This window comes from Chelonia mydas, chromosome 23, assembly GCF_015237465.2.
Source record: "Chelonia mydas isolate rCheMyd1 chromosome 23, rCheMyd1.pri.v2, whole genome shotgun sequence".
Classification (NCBI taxonomy): domain Eukaryota; kingdom Metazoa; phylum Chordata; order Testudines; family Cheloniidae; genus Chelonia; species Chelonia mydas.
In genome coordinates, this window is record NC_051263.2 from 1,579,697 (window position 1) to 1,606,184 (window position 26,488).

General features: G+C 55.2%; 1 protein-coding gene across 4 annotated transcripts; it reads right to left on the reverse strand.

Annotated features, from left to right (window-relative positions):
• Positions 1-1,868: 1,868 nt before the first annotated feature.
• Positions 1,869-26,065, reverse strand: LOC102943817 (cytochrome P450 2A13). Of its 4 annotated transcripts, XM_043534603.1 has the most exons (11): positions 25,897-26,065; positions 24,904-25,707; positions 10,181-10,327; positions 9,610-9,772; positions 7,793-7,942; positions 7,007-7,167; positions 6,521-6,697; positions 5,860-6,001; positions 5,203-5,390; positions 4,100-4,241; positions 1,869-2,732 (listed from the first exon to the last, which is right to left on the reverse strand). In XM_043534603.1, the coding sequence occupies exons 2-11, from the start codon at positions 24,934-24,936 to the stop codon at positions 2,551-2,553; spliced, it is 1,485 nt and encodes a 494-aa protein (XP_043390538.1). In that variant the 5' UTR covers positions 24,937-25,707; positions 25,897-26,065; the 3' UTR covers positions 1,869-2,550. The 4 variants fall into 4 exon arrangements, with proteins under 4 accessions (XP_043390538.1, XP_043390539.1, XP_037740332.1 ...); XM_043534604.1 differs by lacking the exons at positions 9,610-9,772; positions 10,181-10,327; positions 25,897-26,065 and adding an exon at positions 23,976-24,138 and having other exon boundaries at positions 24,757-25,689; XM_037884404.2 differs by lacking the exons at positions 24,904-25,707; positions 25,897-26,065 and having other exon boundaries at positions 10,181-10,360.
• Positions 26,066-26,488: the final 423 nt, after the last annotated feature.

The window sequence follows — 26,488 nt, forward strand, 5'->3', positions numbered from 1 at the left end:
TTCGTTGCCTCTCAACTGCTTGACCCTTTGCTAACGTGTCCGTGGAGCGGTCAGAGGCCCCGGCTCAACGTGTGTTCCTTGCTTGTGACCGGATCCATGGGAGACTTTCTGGCGCTGATTTCCCCCGCTTTGTGCCTGGGGTCGGCTCGAGAGCTGGGGGATATTTTTGCAGCGAATAGTGAATTTGCCCCAGAAATGCAGAGTTGGGGGAAGCCAAACTGACCATGAACTTGGGTCAAATTCAGTAACTAGTTTGGTCTGGAAAAAAAATTGACCCCTCCCCTCTCCCCTCCTGCCTCCTCCCCCCCCCCCCCCCCCCCCGACAAAACAGCTGTTGAGCCTTTCAAAACAGAGTTTTGCCTTTTCATTCTGTTTGGCAGCTGAGCTCTAGATGTTTAAAGGAAGCTGACGAACCAAAAGGGTAAAAGCGGCCCAAAGTGGAACAGTGGAAAACGTTCATTTTGGATTGAAAGGCACCTCGAAAAAATAAATGACACCCCGCCCCCCCCCGCCCATTTCATTTCTTTTTTTTTTTTTTTCATTTTGGGTGGTTTTTTCCTTGGTTTTTCATTCTGGTGAAACAAGTTCACTTTCAGATTGAAACGAACTGATATTCCCCCCGGCCCTCAGCTCTCGGCACCAGGGACAAAGTGAATGCAAAGCTGGACCCATCTGTAGCGTGTTACATCCCCCTTTGCACTGGTGAAAGTGACCACAGCCCCCGACCGCGCCCAGGGCCCTCTTGTGCCGGGCTTGGGTGAGACAGGGTGAGAGCCTGTCCCTGCCCCAAAGAGCTCCTGGTCTGAAGAGAGACACGCACAAAGCCACTGAGCAGGTCGGTAGCAGAATCAGGATTAAAGCCCAGGTCTCTGGACGCTCAAGACAGCGCTCTAGCCTCTAGGCCACGCTGCCACCATTTCTAGATGGTGAATTTAAACAGAGACCTGGGGGGGAGGGATAGCTCCGTGGTCTGAGCATTGGCATGCTAAACCCAGGGTTGTGAGTTCAATCCTTGAGGGGGGCCATTGAGGGATTTGGGGCAAAAATTGGGGATTGGCCCTGCTTTGAGCAGGGGGTTGGACTAGATACCTCCTGAGGTCCCTTCTAACCCTGAGATTCTATGATTCTATGAAAGAGCGATGCATGCGCTGAGCCCTCGCGACAGAAGGCAATGAAGAGCGACATTGTGATGCAGTGAGCTGTAGCCCACGAAGGCTTATGCTCAAATAAATTTGAGAGTCTCTAAGGTGCCACAAGTCCTCCTGTTCTTTTTGCGGATACAGACTAACACGGCTGCTGCTCTGAAACCTGTCACTGTGATGGTGCACTCCATATGACGGTATGAAAATATGCTAATGAGGGTGAATATAATGTACCTGGAATATGCTTCATGCAAAAGGTTTCAGAGTAACAGCCGTGTTAGTCTGTATTCGCAAAAAGAAAAGGAGGACTTGTGGCACCTTAGAGACTAATCAATTTATCTGAGCATAAGCTTTCGTGAGCTACAGCCCACTTCATTGGATGCATTCAGCTTATGCTCAAATAAATTTGGTAGTCTCTAAGGTGCCACAAGTCCTCCTGTTCTTTTCATGCAAAAGGTCTCTTGGAAGATATTGTTACAAAGCTTATAATCTCCTGAGTGTGGGCATCCTATTTGTATAAATGTATCACTCTTGTATCTGAAACTAGGAATATGAACTATAACTCTGAGGGCCTGTTGTAATTACGCAAAGTGTGGGCCACTAATGGTGGTCTGGAATCTTGATGGCTCCCATTGACCAGGACAATTGACTGTAGATGGCTGTTTTCTGCCCATTCCCCGCCCACCTGCTCTGGGGAGAGGCTCGTTGGCAATCAATAATCAAGGCTCGGCATAATTAGTGGGGTCTGACCCACTCCAATTTATTAGCTAATTCAAAGAGCGCAGCTAAGCCAGCTTCTGTGGGTGTTAGCACGGGAGTTACCTGAACAGTGACCAAACCTATGAAACCCTGAAACGGGGCCCTGCAGCCATGAGGTTCCGAGAACCCGCCTGCCGCCCGGCCCAGCTCCACCCCAGACTGCTGTGACCGATTTCCCACGGCACAGTCCGGGCTTTGCTGCTTATTCAGCATCTCCCGGTTGCGTGTGGTTTGCGCACGGCTTACTCCATCAAGAGAGCAGCACGCTGGCTTAAAAGACTGCCTCCTAGTGCGAGCAGCAAGCCATTATTAAGCATCGTGCTGCTCTGGCTAACGGACTAGCTACGAGGCCTAGCAAGAGACTGACCCATCAGAAAATAGACTCTTGGAGCAGCCATGGCCAAGTGCGGGAGAGGGGTGGGTGTGGGTGTGTGTGTGCAAAGCAAAGGTGTCAGGGAGCTGTGATTCCCTTGCGCAGCGGGGAAATACAAGCTATCCTCTACCCTAAGTGGGACTTTCACACAGCCAGATCCCCCACTGGCTCCTTTTTCGGATAGGGCCAGTTCTCCATCTTATGAAGGTCTGGTTCCTTTGTGTTTCTCCCTCCCCCAGGCTGCCCCGAGAAGTCCCGTCTGTTTCCGCGGGGCGGCTAGCGCGGGACCAGGCAGATCTCGTAGCTGCGGGGCAGGGAGGCGAACCCGATCAGCTTCGGGGAGATGTCGATGTCTTTGGGCTCGACGGGGGAGCGGAAGCGGAAGTTCTGCAGGATGCTGGTGAGGAAGAGGAAGAGTTCCACGATAGCCAGCATCTCCCCGAAACAATACCGTTTCCCTAGGAGAGAAGACAGAGGAGGCGTCATGGCCCGGCCGGAGCAGGGTTCCGGGGGCAGGTGAGAATCTGGGAGGGGGTCTCACCCCTTGTCCAAACTCTGCCCCAGCCTGGAGCAGTGGGGATTGTTGGGGAAATTGGGCACCATTCGTTTGAAGATCTAAAGAGGGGAGGCCGCATTACTTTGCTGTGCTGGGAGGGGTTAATGAAGCAGATCTTTGAGCTATAGACAGTCACTGACCTCGGGAAAGCGGCCGGACGCTCTGAGCACTGCAGCTGGGCAAATAACAGGGGAGAAAAATCCCCCTGCTCTGTTCAGTGAGCCTGACCTGGGACGGACGGCGAGGACCAGGAGGATGGAGAAATAGCACACTCGGGATGGAGATATTACCGTCTGAAGGGATCACTGCGATCATCTCGCCTGACCTCAGCAAAGCACATGCAGCAGAATCTCACTCAGTTACTTCCGCTACTGAGCCCAGTAATCTGTGTTCAGCTAAAGTGTCTCTTCCAGAAAGGCAGCCAGCCTGGATCTGCAGCATCCAAGCAATGGAGAACGGCCCCCCCGACTCCTGGGAAGCTGTTCCAGGGGCTAATTCCCCCCAGTGTTAAAAATTTGCCCTTTATTTCAAGTTGGAATTTACCACCAAGCTTCAGCTTTTGGTCTTTGGCTCCCATTCTGCCTTTGCTAGATTAGGGACCCCGCTGCTGTCAGAACCCAGTTCTCCTCCCAGGCGGTGCTGATGGACCGGGATCAAACCACCCCTTAACCTCCTCTCCACTCCGCTCCTGGAGTCTTTCTGCTCGGCAGCTTTTCCAGACCTCCAGTGCAGCCTGCTGCTCTCCTCTGAACCCTTTCCAGTTTGTCAGCACCTTGTGTGAGGCGTGGCCACCAGAACTGGACACGGTGTCCCAGTCCCGGTCTCACCAGTGCTGCATTCAGAGGTAACGTCACCGGTCTACTCCTGGGCCATGTTCCCCATGGCTCCCTGGGCAGGAACACGCCCGATCGCGCCATTGGGAGACTTGGATTCACTGGTGTGAGGAGCAAACGATCGAGCCAAAACGTTCTATTGTGCTAGGCTCTGGACAGACTCACGGGAGAGACGGTCCCTACCCCAAAGAGCTCAGGGTCCCAGTTCCACAAGGTGCTTCAGTGCACACTGACCCCTGCGTGTGTGTGAACAGCCCCACTAGCTGGGGCTCTGGCCCCACTGACTCCAGTGGAGTGACACTGATTTACACCAAGGAGCGATCTGGCCTCACAATTCTGTGTCCGCAGGGTGAGGTCTAGCAGCCGGGGGGCTGGCCCAGGCCTAGATCTCGCTGCTTGGGACTCTCGGAACCGAGCTCTGTGGAGGGATTCGTACCTATTGAGAAGGGCACGAAGGCGTCGCTCTTCTTAAACTGGCCGTTCCCATCCAGGAAATGGCTGGGGTCGAAGGTGCTCGGGCTGCTGAATTGCGTGGGGTCATACAGCACGGATCCCAGCACCGGGTACACCTCCGTCCCCTGGGGGAAGAGACGGTGACAAACAGCAACGATTAAACGCCGATAACCCACAGCACTGGATGCTGGGGCACAATTCAGGGTCGTTTTTAGCCACGGGAGGAATTTGCAATACAAGCAAATATCAAAATTCAAGTGGCCAGGAGAGGCCAGCATCCACGGTTCATATCTTGTGTCTCCAACGCCCTCTGCTCTGGGGACTGCACGCTGCTCCTCCCAGAGTGGGGAAGGGAACCCAGGAGTCTGGATTCCTCGTTCTCACCACTGAACCAGGCTGCCCCTGAATACAGCTGTTGTCCAATACTTCCACTATAAGCTCTGTGGGGCAGCGTCTTTGCATTCTGCGCATGTACAGCCCCGAGCGCAGTGGGGTCTGGTCCGTGACTGGGGCTCTTAGACACTCTGGGAATACCAACAGTAAGTACAAGACACACAGGGCCAGATCCCCAGCTGATGAACCGAAATTGGTCAGCACTAGCTGCGCAGACCCCAACCGAGATCAGGGCCCCGTCGTGCCGGGTTCTGCACCGACATAGTGAGAGACGCTCCCTGCCCCAAAGAGCTCCCAGTGTAAATAGACAAACAAAAGCTCGTTAACTGCATGCATGTTAATTTAACAGATGGGGGAAACTGAGGCACAGAGCGATGTCCAAGGTCACATAATGAGTCAGCGGCAGAGCTGGGAATTGGACCCAGACAAAGGGTGGGAGGGAAAGCGAGTCGCCCGAGGTCCTGTAGCAGAGCTGGGAACAGACACCAGGTCTCATTAGCCCCAGCCCGGTGCCCAGCCCACTAGACCACACGACTTCCCAGAGGCTGGCAGAGAACCCAGGCATCCTGAGCTCCAGACCACCACGCTGCCTGATGTACCACCTTGCTTCTGTGCGGAAAGCAGACACTGGGGCAATGCTGAGCCCTACACAGCCATGGGGCGGGGCGGGGGACAGACGCCCCAGGGGCCTACCTTGGGAATAGTGTATCCCCGGAACTGGGTGTCCCTGGTCACCCGGCGCGCCAGGCCCAGGGGGATGATGTCACAGAACCTCTGGAACTCGTGGATGACGGCGTCGGTGTAGGGCATCCGGCTCCGGTCCTCCATGCTCGGGGCGCGGTTCCGCCCGATCACCCGGTCGATCTCCTCGTGGATCCTCTCTGCAGAGACGGCAGCACAGCTCAAAGGGGGGCCCTGTGCGAATCCGGATTGACCCCCGGGGAACCGAGATCAGAATCTGGCCCTGCCCCCCCTGCAGTCAGGGAGTGACTCTGGATTGATCCCATGGGAGCTGAGATCAGGATCTGGCCCTGCTCCCACTGCAGTCAGGAGGTGACTCTGGATCAGCCCCAGGGGAACCGAGATCTGAATCCAGACCCTGGAATTGGAATCTGAAATAGCCACGCTGACCCGGCGTTCCCTGACCGTCGGCTTCCTTTCAATCACGATGGAGCGACACACACAGGACCCTGCTCCCATGTCAAACTCGCTGCCGAGCTGTGACTGTCTGGCCCCATCCGGAGCTGGTGTAAATGGAGGAACCGCCGCTGCCCTCAGCAGAGCCCGGCTGATTTACACCGGCTGAGGATCCGGCCCTTTGTGTTTCCTTTGTCCCCCCTTTCCAGTTACCTTCGATCTCCGGGTGTTTCAGCAGCAGGAGGAATCCATAGCGCAGGGTGGTGCTGACGGTCTCTGTCCCAGCGAAGAAGACATTGAGCGCCGTCAGAACAATGTTCTTCAGAGAAAACTCAGAGGCAGGATTTTGCTTTTCCTTTGAAAGACCAAGAAAAAAAATGCCAGGATGCTTGTGAGACCTCTGGGGATGTGGCTGGGAACAGAATCTGGCCGGGACTCCCTTACACTGCACAGACGCCAGGTCAGCACCCATGAGCGCGGGGAGCTGCACGGATCCCAGCCGAAATCAGGGACCCCATTGGGGCGAGAGACAGAGTGAGGGACAATCCCTGCTCCAAGGAGCTCACAGTCTCAGAGGATGGCTCTCCATCCCCATTGTATAGGTGGGGAAACCGAGGCACAATGCAATGCTGTGATTCGACTAAGGCCACATGGGGGTCAGTGACAGAGCCCCGATTTCCTGCGTTCCAGCCCAGTGCTTTCACCAGAGCCCGTTGTTCCTAGCCATTTATGGGGCTCGATTTCTCTGCCCCAGGGGGTTTTAGGCCTGAACCGACCTCGTTACAAGTTGAACCCCTGGTTATAATCAGGCCGTTTGGTCTCTCAGGCCTGATGCTGACCCCACTGAGCCGTCCCCTCCGGCTACTGCCGGTACCTGCTGCATTTTGACCAGGAAGCAGTCGATGAAATCCCGAGGAGCGCTGGGGTCCAAGGTCTCCTGGTTTGCCTTCACCTTCCTCTCGATGAACTTTTCCAGCCCCGCCAGCTGCTTGAACGCTTCGCGCTGGGGGCCAGGCAGGTAGCGCATGGTGTCCGAGAACATCTCGTAGAGCTGGGGGGCACGGAGAGCAAAGACCCCACTGAATATGGGGTGGGTTGAGAGCTGATCTGTCCATCCCCGGACACACCCCTCTGTCTGTTCAACTCTGCCCATTCATACTGTCCATCCCCCGACATTCCCCTTTATCTATTTCACACCCATCCCTGCAGATCCCAGGTTTTCCTCTTCGCTGCCCCCCCAGCGTTCTCGCATCCCCCTCCGCTCCCCTAGCTAACCGGTGCCCCCCCGCTCCCCACAGCCCGGGGCAGGCAGGTCTCGGAGCCGTGGGACGTGGCCTGGGCCCCCCCTCCCCCAGCGTACCTGCCCCCAGGCCGTGGCGGTGAAGCGGAAGCTCTCGGTGATCATGGCGAGCAGGGAGAGGAACTCCTTGTCCTCGTAGTCGAACCGGTCCCCGAAGACCACGGAGCTGATGACGTTGGAGACCGTGCGGCTTAGGAAGTAGGTGGGGTCAAAGGGCAAACCTAGCGGGGGTTCAGCCAGTGTTGGGTGGGGCACAGGTGAGCCGGGGGGCTGTGCCACGGACCTATCTGCTGCCACAGCCCCCGTGGTCCCCAGGGACCCCCCTCTCCATGACCTCGCAGCCGCCACCTGCCATGCGGACACATGACTGTAAGCTCCGCCCGGGGCAAAGGGGCCACGAAGCCTAGAGGTGAACACCGGACAAGTGCCCCCGAGACAGCAATGGCGTTGGTGCCCCACTCCGGTTCCCAGGACCATGGCATCTCAGCACTGCACCATCTTCACCCTATTCCCGACCCCCATCTCGGCAGGACTGGGGCTCTGTCCTAAGTGAACAGACATCTCCTGAACGCCTTGCTCGAGCCCTGCTGGGATGACCTGTGCCTCAGTTTCCCCACCCGCCTAATGGGATAATGCTCCCAACCGCCTTTATAAGCCGCTTTGGGAGTGATGGACAAACCCTGCTCCGAGGTTAATTGGTGTGGGGTGGAGACATGGCTGATTAACTGCCGCTGGGGGGCTGGCCTCATTGACCCCAGGGGAGCTGCGGCCAGTTCACACCAGCTGGGATCTGGAGCCCCCTGACTCAGGTGGCCCCGGCACCGGAGGAACAGGACGCTGACCAACCTTTCGTGCCCCGCAAGGCTTCCAGCAGGAAACGAGTCTCCTCCAGGATCCGCTCCTCGATGCCTCGCTTCCCCACCCCGAAGTTCCTCAGCGTGGTGATGGAGAATCGGCGCAGCTGCTTCGCTCTCTCCCCATTGCTGAAGGCCACTCCTGGGGTGGATGAAAGAGCAGAAGGAACCAAATGACTGGAGGGTACCTAGCGTGACGCCAGTTTTTGAAAAGGGCTCCAGAGGTGATCCTGGCAATTACAGGCCAGTAAGTCTGACTTGAGTACCGGGCAAACTGAACAAAATCGTCAGACACAGAGATGAACATAATTTGTTGGGGAAAAGTCAGCATGGTTTTAGTAAAGGGAAATCATGCCTCACCAATCTACTAGAATTCTTTGGGGGATCAACAAGCATGTGGACCAAGGGGATCCAGTGGAGATAGTGTATTTAGATTTTCAGAAAGCCTTTGACAAGGTCCCTCACCAAAGACTCTTAGGCAAAGTGAGCTGCTATGGGATAAGAGGGAAGGTGCTCTCATGGATCAGTAACTGGTTGGAAGATAGGAAACAAAGAGTAGGAATAAATGGTCAGTTTTTAGAATGGAGAGAGGTAAATAGTGGTGCCCCCCAGGGGTCTGCCCTGGGCCCAGTCCTATTCAACATATTCATAAATGGCCTCTGTATCAATCCATGGGACGCCCACAGCTTGAATCCTGCGGGCGGATGTGGTCGCCCCATCTCAAAAAAGATCGATTGGAATTGGAAAAGGTTCAGAAAAGGGCAACAAGAATGATGAGGGGTATGGAACGGCTGCCACATGAGGAGAGATTAAGAAGCCTGGGACTTTTCAGCTTGGAAAAGAGATGACTCGGGGGGGGATATGATACAGGTCTATAAAATCATGAGGGGTGTGGAGAAAGTAGATAAGGACGTGTTGTTTACTCCTCCTCATAACACACGAACTAGGGGTCACCCAATGCAATGAACAAGCAGCAGGTTTAAAACAAACCAAAGGCAGTATTTCTTCACACAATGCACAGTCGACCTGTGGAACTCCTTGCCAGAGAATGTTGTGAAGGTCAAGACTATAACAGGGTTCAAAAAAGAACTAGATAAGTTCATGGAGGACAGGTCCATCAATGGCTATTAGCCAGGATGGGCAGGGACGGTGTCCCTAGCCTCTGTTTGCCAGGAGCTGGGAATGGGCGACAGGGGATGGATCACTTAGTGATTCCCTGTTCTGTTCATTCCCTCTGGGGCACCTGGCACTGGCCACTGTCGGAAGACAGGACACTGGGCTGGATGGACCTTTGGTCTGACCCGGTCTGGCTGTTCTTGTGAGGACTCAAAAGTTGACCACCCCTGAGTTTTGAAAGTTTACTGAGGTTTTTTCCTTTGTGGGGTGGGGGTGGGTGGAGAGAGAAAGCAAGTGCAAAAGGCCAAATGAAATGTGGGGAGGGGGATTTTTTAAAATGGTTTCCCCTCCCCCCTGAAATGAGAATCCCTCCCCACATTGAATTTGGACCCGCTCCCCGGATCGACGACTGAGCTGAGACGCTCCCTATCCGCAGCCTGGTGGAGCGGAGCGGTGGATCCGTCTCCCAGGAGCTAACAGGAGGGAGGCTGCTCCCTGCGTCGATCGGTGGTTGCATAAAGCCAGATACTGCCAGGATTTCTGGGAACAGCCCAGCCAGCCCTGCCTCCGCTCTGCCCCAAGCTATTGGGCACGTCCCCAGACGGAGCAGGTCGGGACTGAGCGACTCTGCCCCGGCCGGGAGCTGCCCCCTCTGCGCCCCCGGCTGGCTCCCCTCCCGCGCACGCGACTGACCGTAGCCCTGGGCGATCCAGTCGAAGGTGGCTTGTTTCCCGCGCCCGCTGAAGTCCTCGGCCTGGTCCAGCAGGGCCTCCTTCACCGCCTGGTAGCCGCACAGCACCACCACCCGCCGGGGGCCCAGGTGGAGGGTGTAGACGGGGCCGTAGCGCTCGCTCAGCTGAGACGGAGACGCCGTGTGGGACGGGGGCCCGGAGCGTCGGGGACACCCAGACACGCGCCCTGCCCCCCCACGCCCCCCACAGGCGCCTGCCTGTCCCCCACTCCCCGCCTCTCCCCTCCCTGCCACCCATCCGCCCACTCCATGATCCTCCGCCCCCCGGACACACCAATCCTTGCACCTCTGCTCTCACACAGCAAAGCCTATCCTGCCCCCCTCCAGCCCTAGTGCCCCTCCCCCAACACACCCGCCCCTGCCCCAGAGATACCCGGGGTCGAGCTCGTCACAGAACTTAATAAAGCTCCTGCAGGCTGAGCAGGTCGGCGGCTCTGAGGGGGCATCGGTGGGCGCTGGAGAGCCCCTCGTGGGGTCAGGCCACTGGGGACGTCCCGGGAAAAGCCCACCTACCTTCATGAGTGACTTGCGCATGTTGCTGAGGTTGACCTGCAGCAGGTTCCCGAGGAGGGGCAGCGGGATGGGCCCCGGGGGCATTTCCCCCCAGCCCTGCAGTTGCCGCCAGGTGGAGAGGAGCAGGAGGCAGGAGAGGCAGATGACCAGGAACAGGCTGATGGCTCCCAGGGGATCCATGGCTGGCTGGGAGCCCTTCTCCCGTGATCCAGTGCTGCGGGCGGTTATATAGCCGGCCAGCAGGGACCCTGCATCGGGGCCTCTCTTGCGTAACCCACTTGTGCAACTGAGGCCTGGCTTCCCTCCAACCCTGGGGTAGGGCTGGTAGAACGAGGGATTCAGGATTCCCGGGGCACAGAGGCTGGAGCAGGGTCAGTTTGTTTGTCTGTCCTCCCGTCGGGCCACCCCCATCTTGACCAAACACCCATGCTCGGTCGGGAGGCAGATGAGGGCGGGGGGCGGGGGATTATGTTGGATCATATTAAAGAAGTTCTGTATTAAAATCACAAATGAGTTTGATTCCCCATAGTTTCAATTCCAGGGTATTACTAATTAAGAGGTCTCTTGGTTTTTGGTACTGTTTCTCTCCCTCTGTGTGTGAAACTTGCAAGCTGCTAATTGCGTTAGTACATTCTAAGACAGAGTCTGTTCTCAAAGCAATTCACAGAGAGAGAGAGACTCAAAGCAATACTCTACCAACAGAAACAGCACCCAGAGACTCCCCGCCCTTTTGTTGTATTAACAATTGTGATTAAAATAGAGATAGAGGATGTATGTGGATGGATTCTTGGTGTGGATAATAACTGAATGATCAGGGAGGTGCCAGCCTAAGAATCCAGTGTCCATCGGCTGAAGAAGGCGTCAAGTGGAAATAACCAGAGGACCCCCCAGAGGGCAGACTGGAATCCACCCAACAGCCTCAAGAATGGGAGAACCAAAGAACAAGATAACATCTAGCAGCACGGAGCCATCAGGAATGTGCCATCTGCTGATTGATTCAGCAACAGCATGATGAAGCAATTCCCATAGACTGGCATAGGAAGAAATTCCTATAAAAATAGACTCTAAAAAGTGAGAACTTTGGGGTCTGATTCTGCAAACCAACTTCCAGGAGCATCAGATGTGCATCTGACAAGGCCCTGCTCCCTCCTCATGTCCAGGCCACCTGGCCAGTGGCTTGGCATGAGCAACTCTAAGGCTGGTAACTATGATAACAACTTTGCAGAACCTGTGTGTGTGTGTGTGTGTGTGTGTGTATGAATGAATGTGTGAATAAATATGAGATTGAATGGAATGTTATAGCTATAACTAACTGCTTACTATGATAACAACCTTGCAGAACCTGTGTGTGTGTGTGTGTGTATGAATGAATGTGTGAATAAAGATGAGATTGAATGGAATGTTACAGCTGTAACTAACTGCTTACTATGATTCTTTCTGTATTCACAATAAATGTGGTATTTTGCCTTTTTCCCTTTAATAAGATCCTGCTGGTTTTTATTTTATTGGTACAACAGTTTGATATTGGACACCCGAGTCCGGAAACGCTTCAGACAAAGACATTGGGCTGGAAGGAGCAACCAGTCCCCCCGGAGCCTTCCATTTTCCTGGGCTAAACTGGCCCAGCTCTTGGAGGCCTTGTCTGCACCAGGAGCTACGCGGGCTTTGCTTCGCGGCTGAGCTCTGGGCTGCGGGAGGCGTAGGGGAAGCCGGTGGAATTCGATCCAAGAAGGCAGAGGGCAGACAGGCAAGATAGACTGTGAAGTTATTCCCCAAGATGGGCCCTGAGTCATCTCTAGAGCTGGGCGAAATGTTTTCAGCCCATCGTAAATTTGCCCCAAAGGGCCTTTTTCAAGGCACCAAAACTAGTCACGACTTTGGATCCCATTCAGCAAATAGTTCCAGCCACAAAAAAACTGATAAATGCCTCGACTTTTCCTTTCGAAAGGGTACTTTGTTTTGAAATGGAGCTAGATTTTTATAAAAAACAAAAAAAGGGTTAAAAAAAAACAACTGAAAAATTAAACAATGAAAACTGGACAAATTGCGTTTCGGATCAAAAGCTAACCTGAGAAAGGAACGGAAAAACGTTGAAAATGGCAGGTTGGTTTTTTTATTTCGGTTCGGGTGGTTTTTGGTCTGGGACAATTTATTTGTCGGGTTTTTGTTCTGGTGAGAAACAGAAAGAAAAATACCCTCGGGTGACTCAGTGTAAACCACCCGAGTTACACCAGCGTGAATGGAGTTACTTCAGACTTGCACAGACATAACGGAGAGCAGAATTTTCCCCAGGAGCATATTCCTCCAGGCTGTCAGCAACGGCGGCTGGGAATACCGGGCAACAAAGGGGAAAGAGGGAGTTGCATTGCAGGGTTTATTTCAAAGGAGGACCAGTGGAGGTTGCCCTGACAGGGACTGAGTGAGGGGCGCACACTCCAGCGAGAGACAGCGGCATGGTCAGATTCATCCCAGTGCAGAGAGCAAGCCCAAGTCCTGTCACCCCACGTGAATGATCGCCACCCCATCTGAAGCCATATGCCAATCGGATGGTCCAGCTATGGGAAAAGGTTTCTGTTTAAAAGCGAAGCTGTCGAGCTGGGGACCTAGCACAAACATTCACCTCCAAATTCACCATTAAAGCTGCGGGACTTCAACACAACTCATTTCCCCCACCCCTCCCGAAACAGCCTGAACTGATAAGCCCCAAAATTGGACTTTGGAAAGATACTGTGAATTTTGAAATTTGGCTGGCAACAGATTTGTTTGCCCTGAAATTCCACCTGTTTGTAAATGACCCCTCCCCCCCCCCCCCCCCCCAATCTTCACAAAATCGAAAGATCCCCAAAGTTTCACACAATCTGCAAGATGCTTGGAATGGAATTGTAATCACAAGAGAGTCATAGAATCATAGAATATCAGGGTTGGAAGGGACCTCAGGAGACCATCTAGTCCAACCCCCTTCTCAAAGCAGGACCAATCCCCAACTAAATCATCCCAGCCAGGGCTTTGTCAAGCCTGACCTTAAAAACTTCCAAGGAAGGCGATTCCACCACCTCCCTAGGTAACCCATTCCAGTGCTTCACCACCCTCCTAGTGAAAAAGTTTTTCCTAATATCCAACCTAAACCTCCCCCACTGCAACTTGAGACCATTACTCCTTGTTCTGTCATCCGCTACCACTGAGAACAGTCTAGATCCATCCTCTTTGGAACCCCCTTTCAGGTAGTTGAAAGCAGCTATCAAATCCCCCCTCATTCTTCTCTTCCGCAGAGTGTGTGTGTGTGTGAGAGACTGAGCCCTGGTCTACGCCACACCGTTAGGTCGACATAAGGCAGCTTATGTCGGTCTCATTATGTCAGTGTCCACACTACAGCCTGGTCCCACAGACGTAAGTGCCCTCCTGCGCCCACAGACACCGCATCCCTTACATCAGCTGTCTTCTCAAGTTCATGGCAGGAGCAGTGAAATTGACAAGAAGGTCCCTCCCCTCCAACCCCGCTCCTCTGCAGAGCTGGGTGGCTGGACACTGCTTCCAGCTGGGAGCCGGGGTGAGAAGCCCGAGCGGCCCCTGCGGGAGCCGGGCAGCCTTGTGAGCTGTGAAATGGACAAGGCTGCCTGGCTCCTGGCGGGGAGTGGGCTGGGGGAGGGCGAGAAGCCCCAGGAGGCTTGTTCCTGCTCCCGACAGGGAACGGGGAGCAGAGCAGGGGAACAGCCCGTCGGGAGCCTGGGGGGCAGCTGGGCTCCTGGCAGGGAGCTGCCAGCAGAGCAGAGAGACCGGGCTCTCAGCCCCCCCAGCCACTGCCCCTCTTAGGCAGGGGGAAGCGCCCCTGGTGAGGGTCGGGTGGACATGACCATGGCTGTAAGTCGGCCTACTATAGGTTGAGTTAGGAGTGTCGTGTAGATGTGCCCTCAGAGACAGTGTCTCGTTAGGGGAGATCTCATTCCCTTGTGCAGCTGGAAAACAGCAGGCAGATTCCCCCAGGAGATTCACCCTCTTGGCTCCTTCTCCTGATGGGCGCAGTTCTCAACATGATACATGGCCAGGTCTTTCCTTCCCCATCCCCAGATTTGGCCCTTTCCCTCCCTCCCCCAGGCCGCCCCAAGAAGTCCCGTCTGTTTCCGCGGGGCGGCTAGCGCGGGACCAGGCAGATCTCGTAGCTGCGGGGCAGGGAGGCGAACCCGATCAGCTTCGGGGAGATGTCGATGTCTTTGGGCTCGACGGGGGAGCGGAAGCGGAAGTTCTGCAGGATGCTGGTGAGGAAGAGGAAGAGTTCCATGATAGCCAGCATCTCCCCGAAACAATACCGTTTCCCTAGGAGAGAAGACAGAGGAGGCGTCATGGCCCGGCCGGAGCGGGGTTCCGGGGGCAGGTGAGAATCTGGGAGGGGGTCTCACCCCTTGTCCAAACTCTGCCCCAGCCTGGAGCAGTGGGGATTGTTGGGGAAATGGGGCACTGTTTGTTTGAAGATCTGTAGAGGGAGCAGTTGCGAGGGGTTAATGGCTTTCGTCAGGCCCGACTTTGATGGCTAGACACTCACAGGCCTGGTTCAAACTGGGTGCTCTCAGCACTGCAGCTGGGCGAATAATGGATTTTTCAGAAAAACTGGAAAAAACATTATTTCGGTTCGAACTGAAATGAAATTGTTCGATATTTTCATCACAGCGAACGGTTGGAAAAAATTTCATCTCTACTCAACGGAAACATTTCGTATGGACTAAATCCAAGTTTCAATTGCGTCAAACCGAAATGTTTCAGTCGAGCCGAGATGAAATTTTTATCAACCTTTGGTTTCGATTTCCATCGTTTGAAACATTTTTGACTTAAAAAAAGTGAGAGGAAATTTTGAAACGCTAACTCGTTTCTCACTGAAAAATGGAAACGTCTGGTTTCGAAAGTGTTGCAAAATTTTGACTTGTTCAGAGTTTTGGCTCGTTTCTTTCCGACACAAACAATTTAGCGACATCGTGGTCGCATTTCGCCGATAAAGGTGCCAATGAAGAATTACCCCTTCCACTCTGTTTAATGATACTGAGCTCAGATGGACTGCGAGGACCCAGGAGAACAGAGAAATAACATGCTCGGGACCCAGATTCTCTGGCCAGAAGGGCCTATTGGGATCATCCAGCCTGACCTCTGCCCAGCACACGCCATTCAGTTTCACCCAGTTACTCATGCAGTTTGCCCAGCAACTTGTGTTTAATTAAAGCGTCTCTTCCAGAAAGGCAGCCAGCCTGGATCTGCAGCGTCCAAGCGATGGAGAACGGCCCCCCCGACTCCTGGGAAGCTGTTCCAGGGGCTAATTCCCTCCAGTGTTAAAAATTTGCCCTTTATTTCAAGTTGGAATTTACCACCAAGCTTCAGCTTTTGGTCTTTGGCTCCCATTCTGCCTTTGCTAGATTAGGGACCCCGCTGCTGTCAGAACCCAGTTCTCCTCCCAGGCGGTGCTGATGGACCGGGATCAAACCACCCCTTAACCTCCTCTCCACTCCGCTCCTGGAGTCTTTCTGCTCGGCAGCTTTTCCAGACCTCCAGTGCAGCCTGCTGCTCTCCTCTGAACCCTTTCCAGTTTGTCAGCACCTTGTGTGAGGCGTGGCCACCAGAACTGGACACGGTGTCCCAGTCCCGGTCTCACCAGTGCTGCATTCAGAGGTAACGTCACCGGTCTACTCCTGGGCCATGTTCCCCATGGCTCCCTGGGCAGGAACACGCCCGATCGCGCCATTGGGAGACTTGGATTCACTGGTGTGAGGAGCAAACTGCATCTGTGTAATAGCTACCGTGGTACCTGGAAATGGAATGGCAACTAAGGTGGCCCCCACAAGCCCTGTGGAACTAATGAGAAGGGGAGGAGCTCACTGGGAATCAATGGAGGGGTGTGTAAAATAGTGTAAATCAATAGAAGATGTTTGGATGTGCCCCTCTCCTGTGACTATAGAGGAGCCTGTGCAAGGGGTGGACAATTCAGTGTACTGTGTATAAGGGGTTTTGCTGGGAATGTGCATATTACTGGGGGCACAATTACACCAGCCCATAACCAAGCTACACACATCTACATGCCGCTATCTGGACTTTGGTGCACAAATGGATCTGTGAATCTTATTGCTGTGAATAAGCCAGGGCCTACTGCCTGATTCCATACCAAGTGGTCAAGCTGGTTTGGACAATATCCCATTTCTCTGTGAACATTCAATGGACTTAAGATATGGACAAAAGCAAGCAAAACCTCCAGGGGCAGCTTGTTGCAACTGCCAGCAACTGGACACATCAGACCGTGACCCCGTCGAAGGAGGAGAGGCAGTGTTTTGGGGGTCTCTCGGATGTTGGGCCTTACTGCAGTGGTCAGGACTCAGTGTTGCTGTGGATTTTGTATTGTTAACTGTACTTGTGTTACATTGCATAGGGAGATAACCTATAAGGAATGTAATAAGCCCTCCAAACCCTACAGTGTACTAAACAACCCGGACCCAACCTTCTCGGGCCCACTCTAATGGGAAGTCTGGAACACTAATTGGAATAGGTGTGGTATGCCCGTCCGAGAGAAGGTGCAGGGCACTAGACTACACATGGGGCAGTGGGACAAATGGAATATCGACACCTTCCACCTTGATGCCTGGCCCTATCAGGAAATGTGTCGCCATATGTCCTATGCTTTTCCAGGGATACCTGGGCAGGAGGATCCCAAAAGAAAAAGGAAAAAAAAAAGGGGTGGAGTGTTAGGATATAGATATTCAGGCCTGTCGGTAAAGGCCTGTACTCTAAGAATTTAGATGTATTCTTATCACTTGGCTAGTTCTAGAGGTATAAAAGAAAGAATCAAAATCATTGTCTGCCGGTGTAAGGGCCTTCTCTTACTGTGACAGTCTGAGGCCCTGTTCTTAGGCTAAGGCCTTTGGCTAAGCAGCAGAGGCAGCCATAAGCTGGGAAGTGACCGGTCACATCCTCACATTCCAAACTAGTCACATTGAAAGAAGGTGCTATTGGGCTGTTAGGATACAATCCTGTCCTGATTGTATTCCTATCACCTCCAGAGAAAGGGAAGTGCCTAGGAAATGTAAAAGGAAACTTAGTTTGATAGCATCCTGTCTGGCAAGAACTCACTTATCAATAGCTGGGATGTGAAATCCTCACTTCTGTATTGTTTTGTCATGATAGTTCCCACTTTGCTATTGTTTGTCTGTATAATCTCTCTCTGGTTCTGTGATTGTTTCTGTCTGCTGTATAATTAATTTTGCTGGGTGTAAACTAATTAAGGTGGTGGGATATAATTGGTTACATAATCATGTTACAATATGTTAGGATTGGTTAGTTAAATTTCAGGAAAATGATTGGTTAAGGTATAGCTAAGCAGAACTCAAGTTTTACTATATAATCTGTAGTCAATGAGGAAGTGAGTGGGGGTGGGTGGGGAGATGGGAACAGGGAATGGGTGTAAGGAAATTGGAATCATGTTTTGCTAAAGGGGGAGATGGGAACAGGGAATGGGAGTGGGGAAACTGGAATCCTGTTTGGCTAAGGGCAGGAATGGGAACAGGGACACAGGTGTAAGGCTCTGTGGTGTCAGAGCTGGGAAGGGGGACACTAAGGAAGGAAACTGGAATCATGCTTGCTGGAAGTTCACCCCAATAAACATCGAATTGTTTGCACCTTTGGACTTCGGATATTGTTGCTCTCTGTTCATGCGAGAAGGACCAGGGAAGTAAGTGGGTGAAGGAATAAGCCCCCTAACACAAACGATCGAGCCAAAACGTTCTATTGTGCTAGGCTCTGGACAGACTCACGGGAGAGACGGTCCCTACCCCAAAGAGCTCAAGGCCCCAGTTCCGCAAGGTGCTTCAGTGCACACTGACCCCTGCATGTGTGTGAACAGCCCCACTAGCAGGGGCTCTGGCCCCACTGACTCCAGTGGAGTGACACTGATTTACACCAAGGAGCGATCTAGCCTCACAATTCTGTGTCCGCAGGGTGAGGTCTAGCAGCCGGGGGGCTGGCCCAGGCCTAGATCTCGCTGCTTGGGACTCTCGGAACCGAGCTCTGTGGAGGGATTCGTACCTATTGAGAAGGGCACGAAGGCGTCGCTCTTCTTAAACTGGCCGTTCCCATCCAGGAAATGGCTGGGGTCGAAGGTGCTCGGGCTGCTGAATTGCGTGGGGTCATACAGCACGGATCCCAGCACCGGGTACACCTCCGTCCCCTGGGGGAAGAGACGGTGACAAACAGCAACGATTAAACGCCGATAACCCACAGCACTGGATGCTGGGGCACAATTCAGGGTCATTTTTAGCCACGGGAGGAATTTGCAGCAAACGCAAATATTAAATCGCAGGAGCCTGGTCAGGCCACAATCCGACGTTCACGTCTTGGCACGTGTCTCCCAACGCCCTCTGCTCCTCCCGGAACGGGGAAGGGAACCCAGGAGTCCGGACTCCCCGTTCTCACCACTGAACCAGGCTGCCCCTACAGATTAATACTTAAAATTTAAGCTCTGTGGGGTGGTGTCTTTTGTGGGTATTTGTACAGCACCGAGCGCGGGAGGATCCTGGTCCGTGACTGGGGCTCCTCGGCATGATGGGAATACAAAATGTAAATGAGAATAATACTGGGCCAGGTCCTCAGCGGCTGTGCCTATGCTCACGTACACCAGCCGCGGCGCTGGACCATACGCTATACACAGCGTGAACCTCCTGGCTTTCCGCACCCACAGCGTGTCTTTTAAGATGGCACTGGAAGTCAGGCTCAGAGTATTTATCCACATCTATGAATGTTATTATTAGGTATATTACGGTATCGCCCCAGACTCCCCAGCTGCCATCAGAGCCCCGTCCCTGGACAAAGGGAGCGATTTTCCCTCTACCAAAGAGCTTCGGTGTAAATAGAAAAACGGTGGGGAACCATTAACACCATTCGTTAATTTAACACGTGGGGGAAACTGAGGCACAGGTCGATACCCTAGATCACATGCCGAGCTAGTAGTCGAGCTGCGAATAGAAACAAGGTCTCCGGTGCCGTGCCCACTAGATCACACGACTTCCTAGAGGCAGCATCGGGCCCGGTCCACCGCCCTGTCTGTGGCACTGCCCCGGAATCCAGAGAAAGTGACAATGCTGAGCCCGACACAGCCATGGGGCGGGGCGGGGGACAGACGCCCCAGGGGCCTACCTTGGGAATAGTGTATCCCCGGAACTGGGTGTCTCTGGTCACCCGGCGCGCCAGGCCCATGGGGATGATGTCACAGAACCTCTGGAACTCGTGGATGACGGCGTTGGTGTAGGGCATCCGGCTCCGGTCCTCCATGCTCGGGGCGCGGTTCCGCCCAATCACCCGGTCGATCTCCTCGTGGATCCTCTCTGCAGAGACGGCAGCACAGCTCAAAGGGGGGCCCTGTGCGAATCCGGATTGACCCCCAGGGAACCGAGATCAGAAGCTGGCCCTGCCCTCACTGCAGTCAGGGGGTGACTCTGGATTGATCCCATTGGAGCTGAGATCAGGATCCGGCCCTGCCCCCCCTGCAGGCAGGGAGTGACTCTGGATTGACACCGTGTGAACGGAGCTCAGAATACAATCCCAGGCATTTCAGTTTGCCATAGCCACACTGACCCAGCGTTCCCTGACTGTCGGCTTCCTTTCAATCACGATGGAGCGACACACACAGGACCCTGCTCCCATGTCAAACTCGCTGCCGAGCTGTGACTGTCCGGCCCCATCCGGAGCTGGTGTAAATGGAGGAACCACTGCTGCCCTCAGCAGAGCCCGGCTGATTTACACCGGCTGAGGATCTGGCCCTTTGTGTTTCCTTTGTCCCCCCTTTCCAGTTACCTTCGATCTCCGGGTGTTTCAGCAGCAGGAGGAAGCCGTAGCGCAGGGTGGTGCTGACGGTCTCTGTCCCAGCGAAGAACAAGGTGAACGCTGTCAGAACAATGTTCTTCAGGGAAAACTCAGAGGCAGGATTTTGCTTTTCCTTTGAAAGACCAAAGGGGAAGAAAGGGACGTTTGAGAGAACTCTGGGGATGTGACTGAGGGCGCAGCACAAAAATGGAGCAAAAGACAATCCCTGCTCCTAGGCGCTTACAGTCTCAGAGGAGGGCTCTCCATCCCCATTGTACAGGTGGGGAAAGTGATTTGACTAAGGCCACATGGTGGGTCAGAGCCCAGATCTCCTGAGTTCCAGCCTGGTTCCTTCTCCCAAGCCTGTTGTTCCTAGCTATCTATGGGGCTCCATTTCTCTGCCCAGAGGGTTTGAGGCCTGAACCGACCCCGTTACAAGTTGAACCCCTGGTTATAATCAGGCCGTTTGGTCTCTCAGGCCTGATGCTGACCCCACTGAGCCGTCCCCTCCGGCTACTGCCAGTACCTGCTGCATTTTGACCAGGAAGCAGTCGATGAAATCCCGAGGAGCGCTGGGGTCCAGGGTCTCCTGGTTCACCTTCACCTTCCTCTCGATGAACTTTTCCAGCCCCGCCAGCTGCTTGAACGCTTCGCGCTGGGGGCCAGGCAGGTAGCGCATGGTGTCCGAGAACATCTCGTAGAGCTGGGGGGCACAGAGAGCAAAGACCCCACTGAATATGGGGTGGGTTGAGAGCTGATCTGTCCATCCCCGGACACACCCCTCTGTCCGTTCAACTCTGCCCATTCACACTGTCCATCTCCCGACATTCCCCTTTATCTGTTTCACACCCATCCCTGCAGATCCCAGGTTTTCCTCTTCGCTGCCCCCCCAGCGTTCTCGCATCCCCCTCCGCTCCCCTAGCTAACCAGCAAGCCCCCCCCCCCCCGCTTCCCGCAGCCCAGGGCAGGCAGGTCTCGGAGCCGTGGGACGTGGCCTGGGCCCCCCCTCCCCCAGCGTACCTGCCCCCAGGCCGTGGCGGTGAAGCGGAAGCTCTCGGTGATCATGGAGAGCAGGGAGAGGAACTCCTTGTCCTCGTAGTCGAACCGGTCCCCGAAGACCACGGAGCTGATGACGTTGGAGACCGTGCGGCTTAGGAAGTAGGTGGGGTCAAAGGGCAAACCTAGCGGGGGTACAGCCAGCATTGGGTGGGGCACAGGTGAGCCGGGGGGCTGTGCCACGGACCGTCTCCCCTCCACGGATCCCACAGCCCCCGAGTCACTCCTGTCCCGCCACCTGCCATCTTCACACGTGTCAGTGGGGGAACGGTCCTGCTATGGTGGGGAACTTTTCTGGCCCACGTGCTGCCCCGGGGGAATGGGCTGGCCACAGGATCCGGGTCCTCGCTCCCACTTCTTTCACCCTCCCACGCAGCAGAGTCCTCGTAACCCCGACCGGGCTGGGCCCCGGATTCTGGGGGGGCTGCACCCTGACTCTGATCGTGGTCACTTCGGAGAGGGGCCAGGGTGTCCCCACTGCGGGGTCCTCGCTCCACACCAGCCGCTTCCCCGACCCACGGAGCCGTGCATTACGTTCAAACCAAATACAAACCGAATTCAACACCTGGAAAGAGCTCACGCACCGGCCGGCTGTGGGATGGGAGACCAGTTCACCGCCTTTTCCTCTCCTGTCCCAGGCCCTGGCTCCTCTGTGGTGACACCGGCTTGGACCCGCCCAGATGCCAGGTGCAGCGTCTCTCCCCAGCGTCTTCTCCCCAGCGTCACCCCCCCCCCCCCCGAATTTGGGTCACGGCCCCCCTCTGAGTCCGGCCTGCAAGGTCTCTGGTCTGGCGACATCTCCCTGCCTGGGGCCCCGCTGGCTCTCCTCAGCCGGCACCTCCTATCCCGGCTCTGGCCCCGTGGCTCCCCCTCGGCATGGCTGCTCCAGCTCCCCAGCTCTGCCTTTCCCCTTAGCTCTGCCCTCCTCTGGTTCAGACAGCTGCCGCTCACACGAAGGATGGACCCCTGGGCTCTTGACTCCCTCATTGGCCAGCCTGCCCCGTCAATCAGGCTGACCTTGAGCAGTGGCCTCTCCCCATTGGCCCGGGGGACTGTCAGTCTCAGGATCTTGATTTCTCATCGGACCTACTCGTTTATTTTTGTACCGGGAGAGAGCCACCAAAAAATGCACTGAGTGCCGGGGGGGGATGGTGCCCCGGCACCTGGCCGAAGGGTACCTGGAGGCCCAGCCCCACGGCACCGTGCAGAGGCAGCGAGGTGGCGTGGGGGAGAATGAGCCCAGCCCCTTACCCGCTTCCCCGTCACCCAGAACACAGCGGATCCCAGAGCAACCCCAGGCCGCGTGCGGTTTACGGGAGTGTCCGTGAGAGATCAGCCCACCGACGTGCAAGCCTTAAACACGCAGTTACAAAGTTCTTCGTTCGATAGCCACAAACACTTCTTCTGCCTCGCACTGAGATTCGTTTGCTGGCCCAGCTGTTTACCTGGATGTTCCCCTTCCCTGCCAGACACGCAGGCAGCTTTACACATGTCCTGAGACCTCAAATACCCAGTCTACATATTACATCCTACAGTGGAGTCCTGTGAATCGGGGCAGAGCAGGGATTTGAGCCCATGCCTCCTAGGCGAGAACCCCACTCGCTGGCCTGCGGGGTGAGCACTTCCCCGCTCCGTGACTCAGTTTCCCCACCTGCACAATGGGCGTTATGACACTGACCATCTTTACAAAGGTCCACAGGTAAGAACCTCGGCTGGTGTAAACTGGTGTCAAGGTCAACGGAGTGATGACAATTCACAGCAGCTGGGGGTTTGGCCCCACTGACTGTCACTGAGCTATGGGGGGTTCACAGCAGCTGGGGGTCTGGCCCCATTGACTGTCACGGAGCTATGGGGGGTTCACAGCAGCTGGGGGTCTGGCCCCATTGACTGTCACGGAGCTATGGGGGATTCACACCAGCTGGGGGTCTGGCCCCCGACTCACGTGGCCCCGGCATCGGAGGAACAGGACACTGACCAACCTTTCGTGCCCCGCAAGGCTTCCAGCAGGAAATGAGTCTCCTCCAGGATCCGCTCCTCGATGCCTCGCTTCCCCACCCCGAAGTTCCTCAGCGTGGTGATGGAGAATCGGCGCAGCTGCTTCGCTCTCTCCCCGTTGCTGAAGGCAACTCCTGGGGGGGAGGGAAGCAGACCATGGTGCAGGGGGCCCAGGCGGGGTTATGCCAATGCCAGCACAATGCAATCAACCACGAGGGGCCGCTAACGAGAACCCGTTCCCCAGGCCGGTCCCGCCCCCAGTTGGCCTGCGGATTTATTTTACTCGCTGTATCATGGGGGCAGCTGGCAGCCGGGACCCCACGGCATTAGATGCTGAGCAAACATAGAACACCAATAGCCAGTTCGCGCCCTGGGGGGGGGATGGTGCAGAATTTCCTGGAAACCCCGTGTCCCTTGCTCCCCCCCGTCCCCCCCACCCCTGCACTTTCACATGTCTCTGAGGTCTCCACTTTTTCATTTTTTATCCCCTCGTTCCTGAAATTCCAGGTGGTTTTTACTGGAAACAAATGGAAATGACACCGAATGAAATGGAGAAGGGGAGGGAATTTTATTGATTCCCCCCTTCCCAAGGAGAGCTTTTGCCCTAAAAAATTGCCTTTGGACCCGCTCTACAGTTGGGCAACTGAGCTGAGACGCTTCCCTTGCACGGCCTGGCGGAGCGGAGCGGTGGATCCGTCTCCCAGGAGCTAACAGGAGGGAGGCTGCTCCCTGCGTCGATCAGTGGTTGCATAAAGCCAGGAACTATTTCCGGGATTGCGGGGAACGGCCCAGCCAGCCCCCTGCTCTGCCCTGCCCCAGGTTTTGGACACGTCCCCCGACGGAGCAGGTCGGGACGAAGTGACTCTGCCCCGGCCGGGAGCTGCCCTCTCTGCGCCCCCCGGCTGGCTCCCCTCCCGCGGACCGTAGCCACGGAAGATCCAGTCGAAGGTGGCTTGTTTCCCGCGCCCGCCGAAGTCCTCGGCCTGGTCCAGCAGGGCCTCCTTCACCGCCTGGTAGCCGCACAGCACCACCACCCGCCGGGGGCCCAGGTGGAGGGTGTAGACGGGGCCGTAGCGCTCGCTGATCTGCCAAGGACACGGAGATGCCATGAGACACGGGGACAGAGCGTTGGGGAGACGCAGAGATGCTCCCTGCCCCTCCTTGCCCCCCACAGAGCACCCCCAAGCCCCAGGCTTTACCTCTCCCCCCTCCTATACACCAACCCCTCCCCATCCACCCACCATCCCCTCCCCTTCTACAACCCCGTCCCATCCCATCACCTTTCCCTTCCCACGCCCCCCCCCCATGATCCCCCTCTCCTCACACCCCTAACCCTTGCCTCTCCCCCCCCACAGCCTGCCCTTCCTCCATGCCCCACCTCTGCCCCCCCACTATACCCTGCGCTTCTCCCCTGCACAGGTCCCCCTCTCCACGCAGCGATACCCGGGGTCAAGCTTGTCACTGAGAATTAATAAAAGTTCCTAAAGACTGAGCAGGTCGGAGGCTCTGAGGTAGGGTTGCCAATTTTGGTTGGACGCATTCCTACAGATTTCATCACCTGGCATAATCTTTAATGAAAGATTAATCTTTAATTCCTGGAGACTCTGGGCCAATCCTGGGGGCTTGGTCACATTATCTGTGGCGCTGTTGAGGGCTCAGGCCGCCCGGGCGCCCCGGGGACGTCCCGGGAAAAGCCCACCTACCTTCATGAGCGACTTGCGCATGTTGCTGAGGTTGACCTGCAGCAGGTTCCCGAGGAGGGGCAGCGGGATGGGCCCCGGGGGCATTTCCCCCCGGCCCTGCAGTTGCCGCCAGGTGGAGAGGAGCAGGAGGCAGGAGAGGCAGATGACCAGGAACAGGCTGATGGCTCCCAGGGGATCCATGGCTGGCTGGGAGCCTCCCCCGCTCCGCTGCCCTTCTCCCGCGATCCAGCGCTGCGGGCGGTTATATAGCCGGCCAGCAGGGACCCTGCATCGGGGCCTCTCTTGCGTAACCCACTTGTGCAACCGAGGCCTGGCTTCCCTCCAACCCTGGGGTAGGGCTGGTAGAACGAGGGATTCAGGATTCCCGGGGCACAGAGGCTGGAGCAGGGTCAGTTTGTTTGTCTGTCCTCCCGTCGGGCCACCCCCAGTTTACAGCAGGGAAGTTTTTCCAGTGGTTACCAGATGTGCCCGTTCCTTTGGGGTACGCTGTGGGGGGGAGGTTCTGTAATTCTGTTAACGTCCTGCTTGTGTCACTTGTGTGTTCCTATGGAGCTCTACTCCTTCCTTCTGCAAGTGCCCTCCCAATGGAGCTACCCTGCAGGACCTCGGTTCCCCCGGGCTGGGTTCCTCCAGCCCTAGAACCAGATGAACACACACACACACACACACACACACACACACACGCACAGCAAGTCTGAGTGGGCCGCGTCAATCAGCCCTCTCAAGCTGACCCCCTTCTATGTCCCTGTACAAAATGGGCTGGATCAAACACCGCTTTCAGCGGCTCCCCTCCCTTATATGCCGCAGGTTTAACACGTCCCTGTCCTCACTTTCACGTCACAATTGTACTGGCCGTAACCCACCTGATGAGCAAACCCACAGGATTTTTGGGCACTACAGGGATCTTCAGCTTCGGTACAAGGAGCGCTGCTGCAGAGTAAATGGGGGAAGCTAAAAACCCAAAAAAGTAAAGTTCAGGGAGAGAGAGGGAAGCAACCAGCTTAACCAGAAAAGGTATTTATTGAATAATAGTGATAACTACACAAGGAGGGCTAAACAAACATAACAGTTACATTATGAAAGGTTAATACCTGAGGTAGAAAAGAAAACAGAGAAAGAGAAGAGAGAGGGGGATCTCACCCACTCCATGGAGCTTGAACTGGTCGGGGTTCCCAGTTGATGGAGGTGGCTCAGGGTCCTGAGTGCTGGAGACAGGCAGAGCCCCCACCACGATCAGTCAGGAGATGAAGTCCCAGTGCAGCTGAGGCAGAGTTTGGGTCCATGGGTCAGAACACTGACAGGAACATAGGTCGGGGTTTTTGTGGAGAAACAACAAAGGTTCAAGGGCGAACACTAGATAAGTTTATAGGTAAACAGATGACTCAAGGGTTTTCTTTAGGCTAGACAATAGGAGCTGATCACTCTTGGCTCTGGGTGGTGTTTTCTTGCAGGGAGCTCACAATGCAACTGGGCTGCTTCAGTATTTTGGATACCAATAAAGGATTTATTACTAGAATTGGTCTGATAACTGCTGAGCTGGGTGTGTGCAGGTGTGGGTTCATTAACATCTGGAGCAGAGATCCCCCAGGATGCAGTGCTTTCCAGCTTTTCTGGTCCCAGAGTTCAGTGCAGTTCTCTGTTCTCCATTCTGTATGCAAATTGAGATGTCTCCTTGTCCCATCTTTCAGATGAGGCATGGGGAGTTGCCTCTGTTTTCCGTTCAGTATGCTAA

Excerpts from the sequence above, each read along its gene's own strand:
- LOC102943817 (XM_043534603.1), bottom strand. The coding sequence starts at position 24,936 with ATGGATCCCCTGGGAGCCATCAGCCTGTTCCTG. Across the intron at positions 7,943-9,609 it reads CTGGATCGCCCAGGGCTACG|GAGTGGCCTTCAGCAATGGG; the intron begins GTCAGTCGCGTG and ends CATCCACCCCAG. Across the intron at positions 6,698-7,006 it reads CCGCCACGGCCTGGGGGCAG|CTCTACGAGATGTTCTCGGA; the intron begins GTACGCTGGGGG and ends CGTGCCCCCCAG.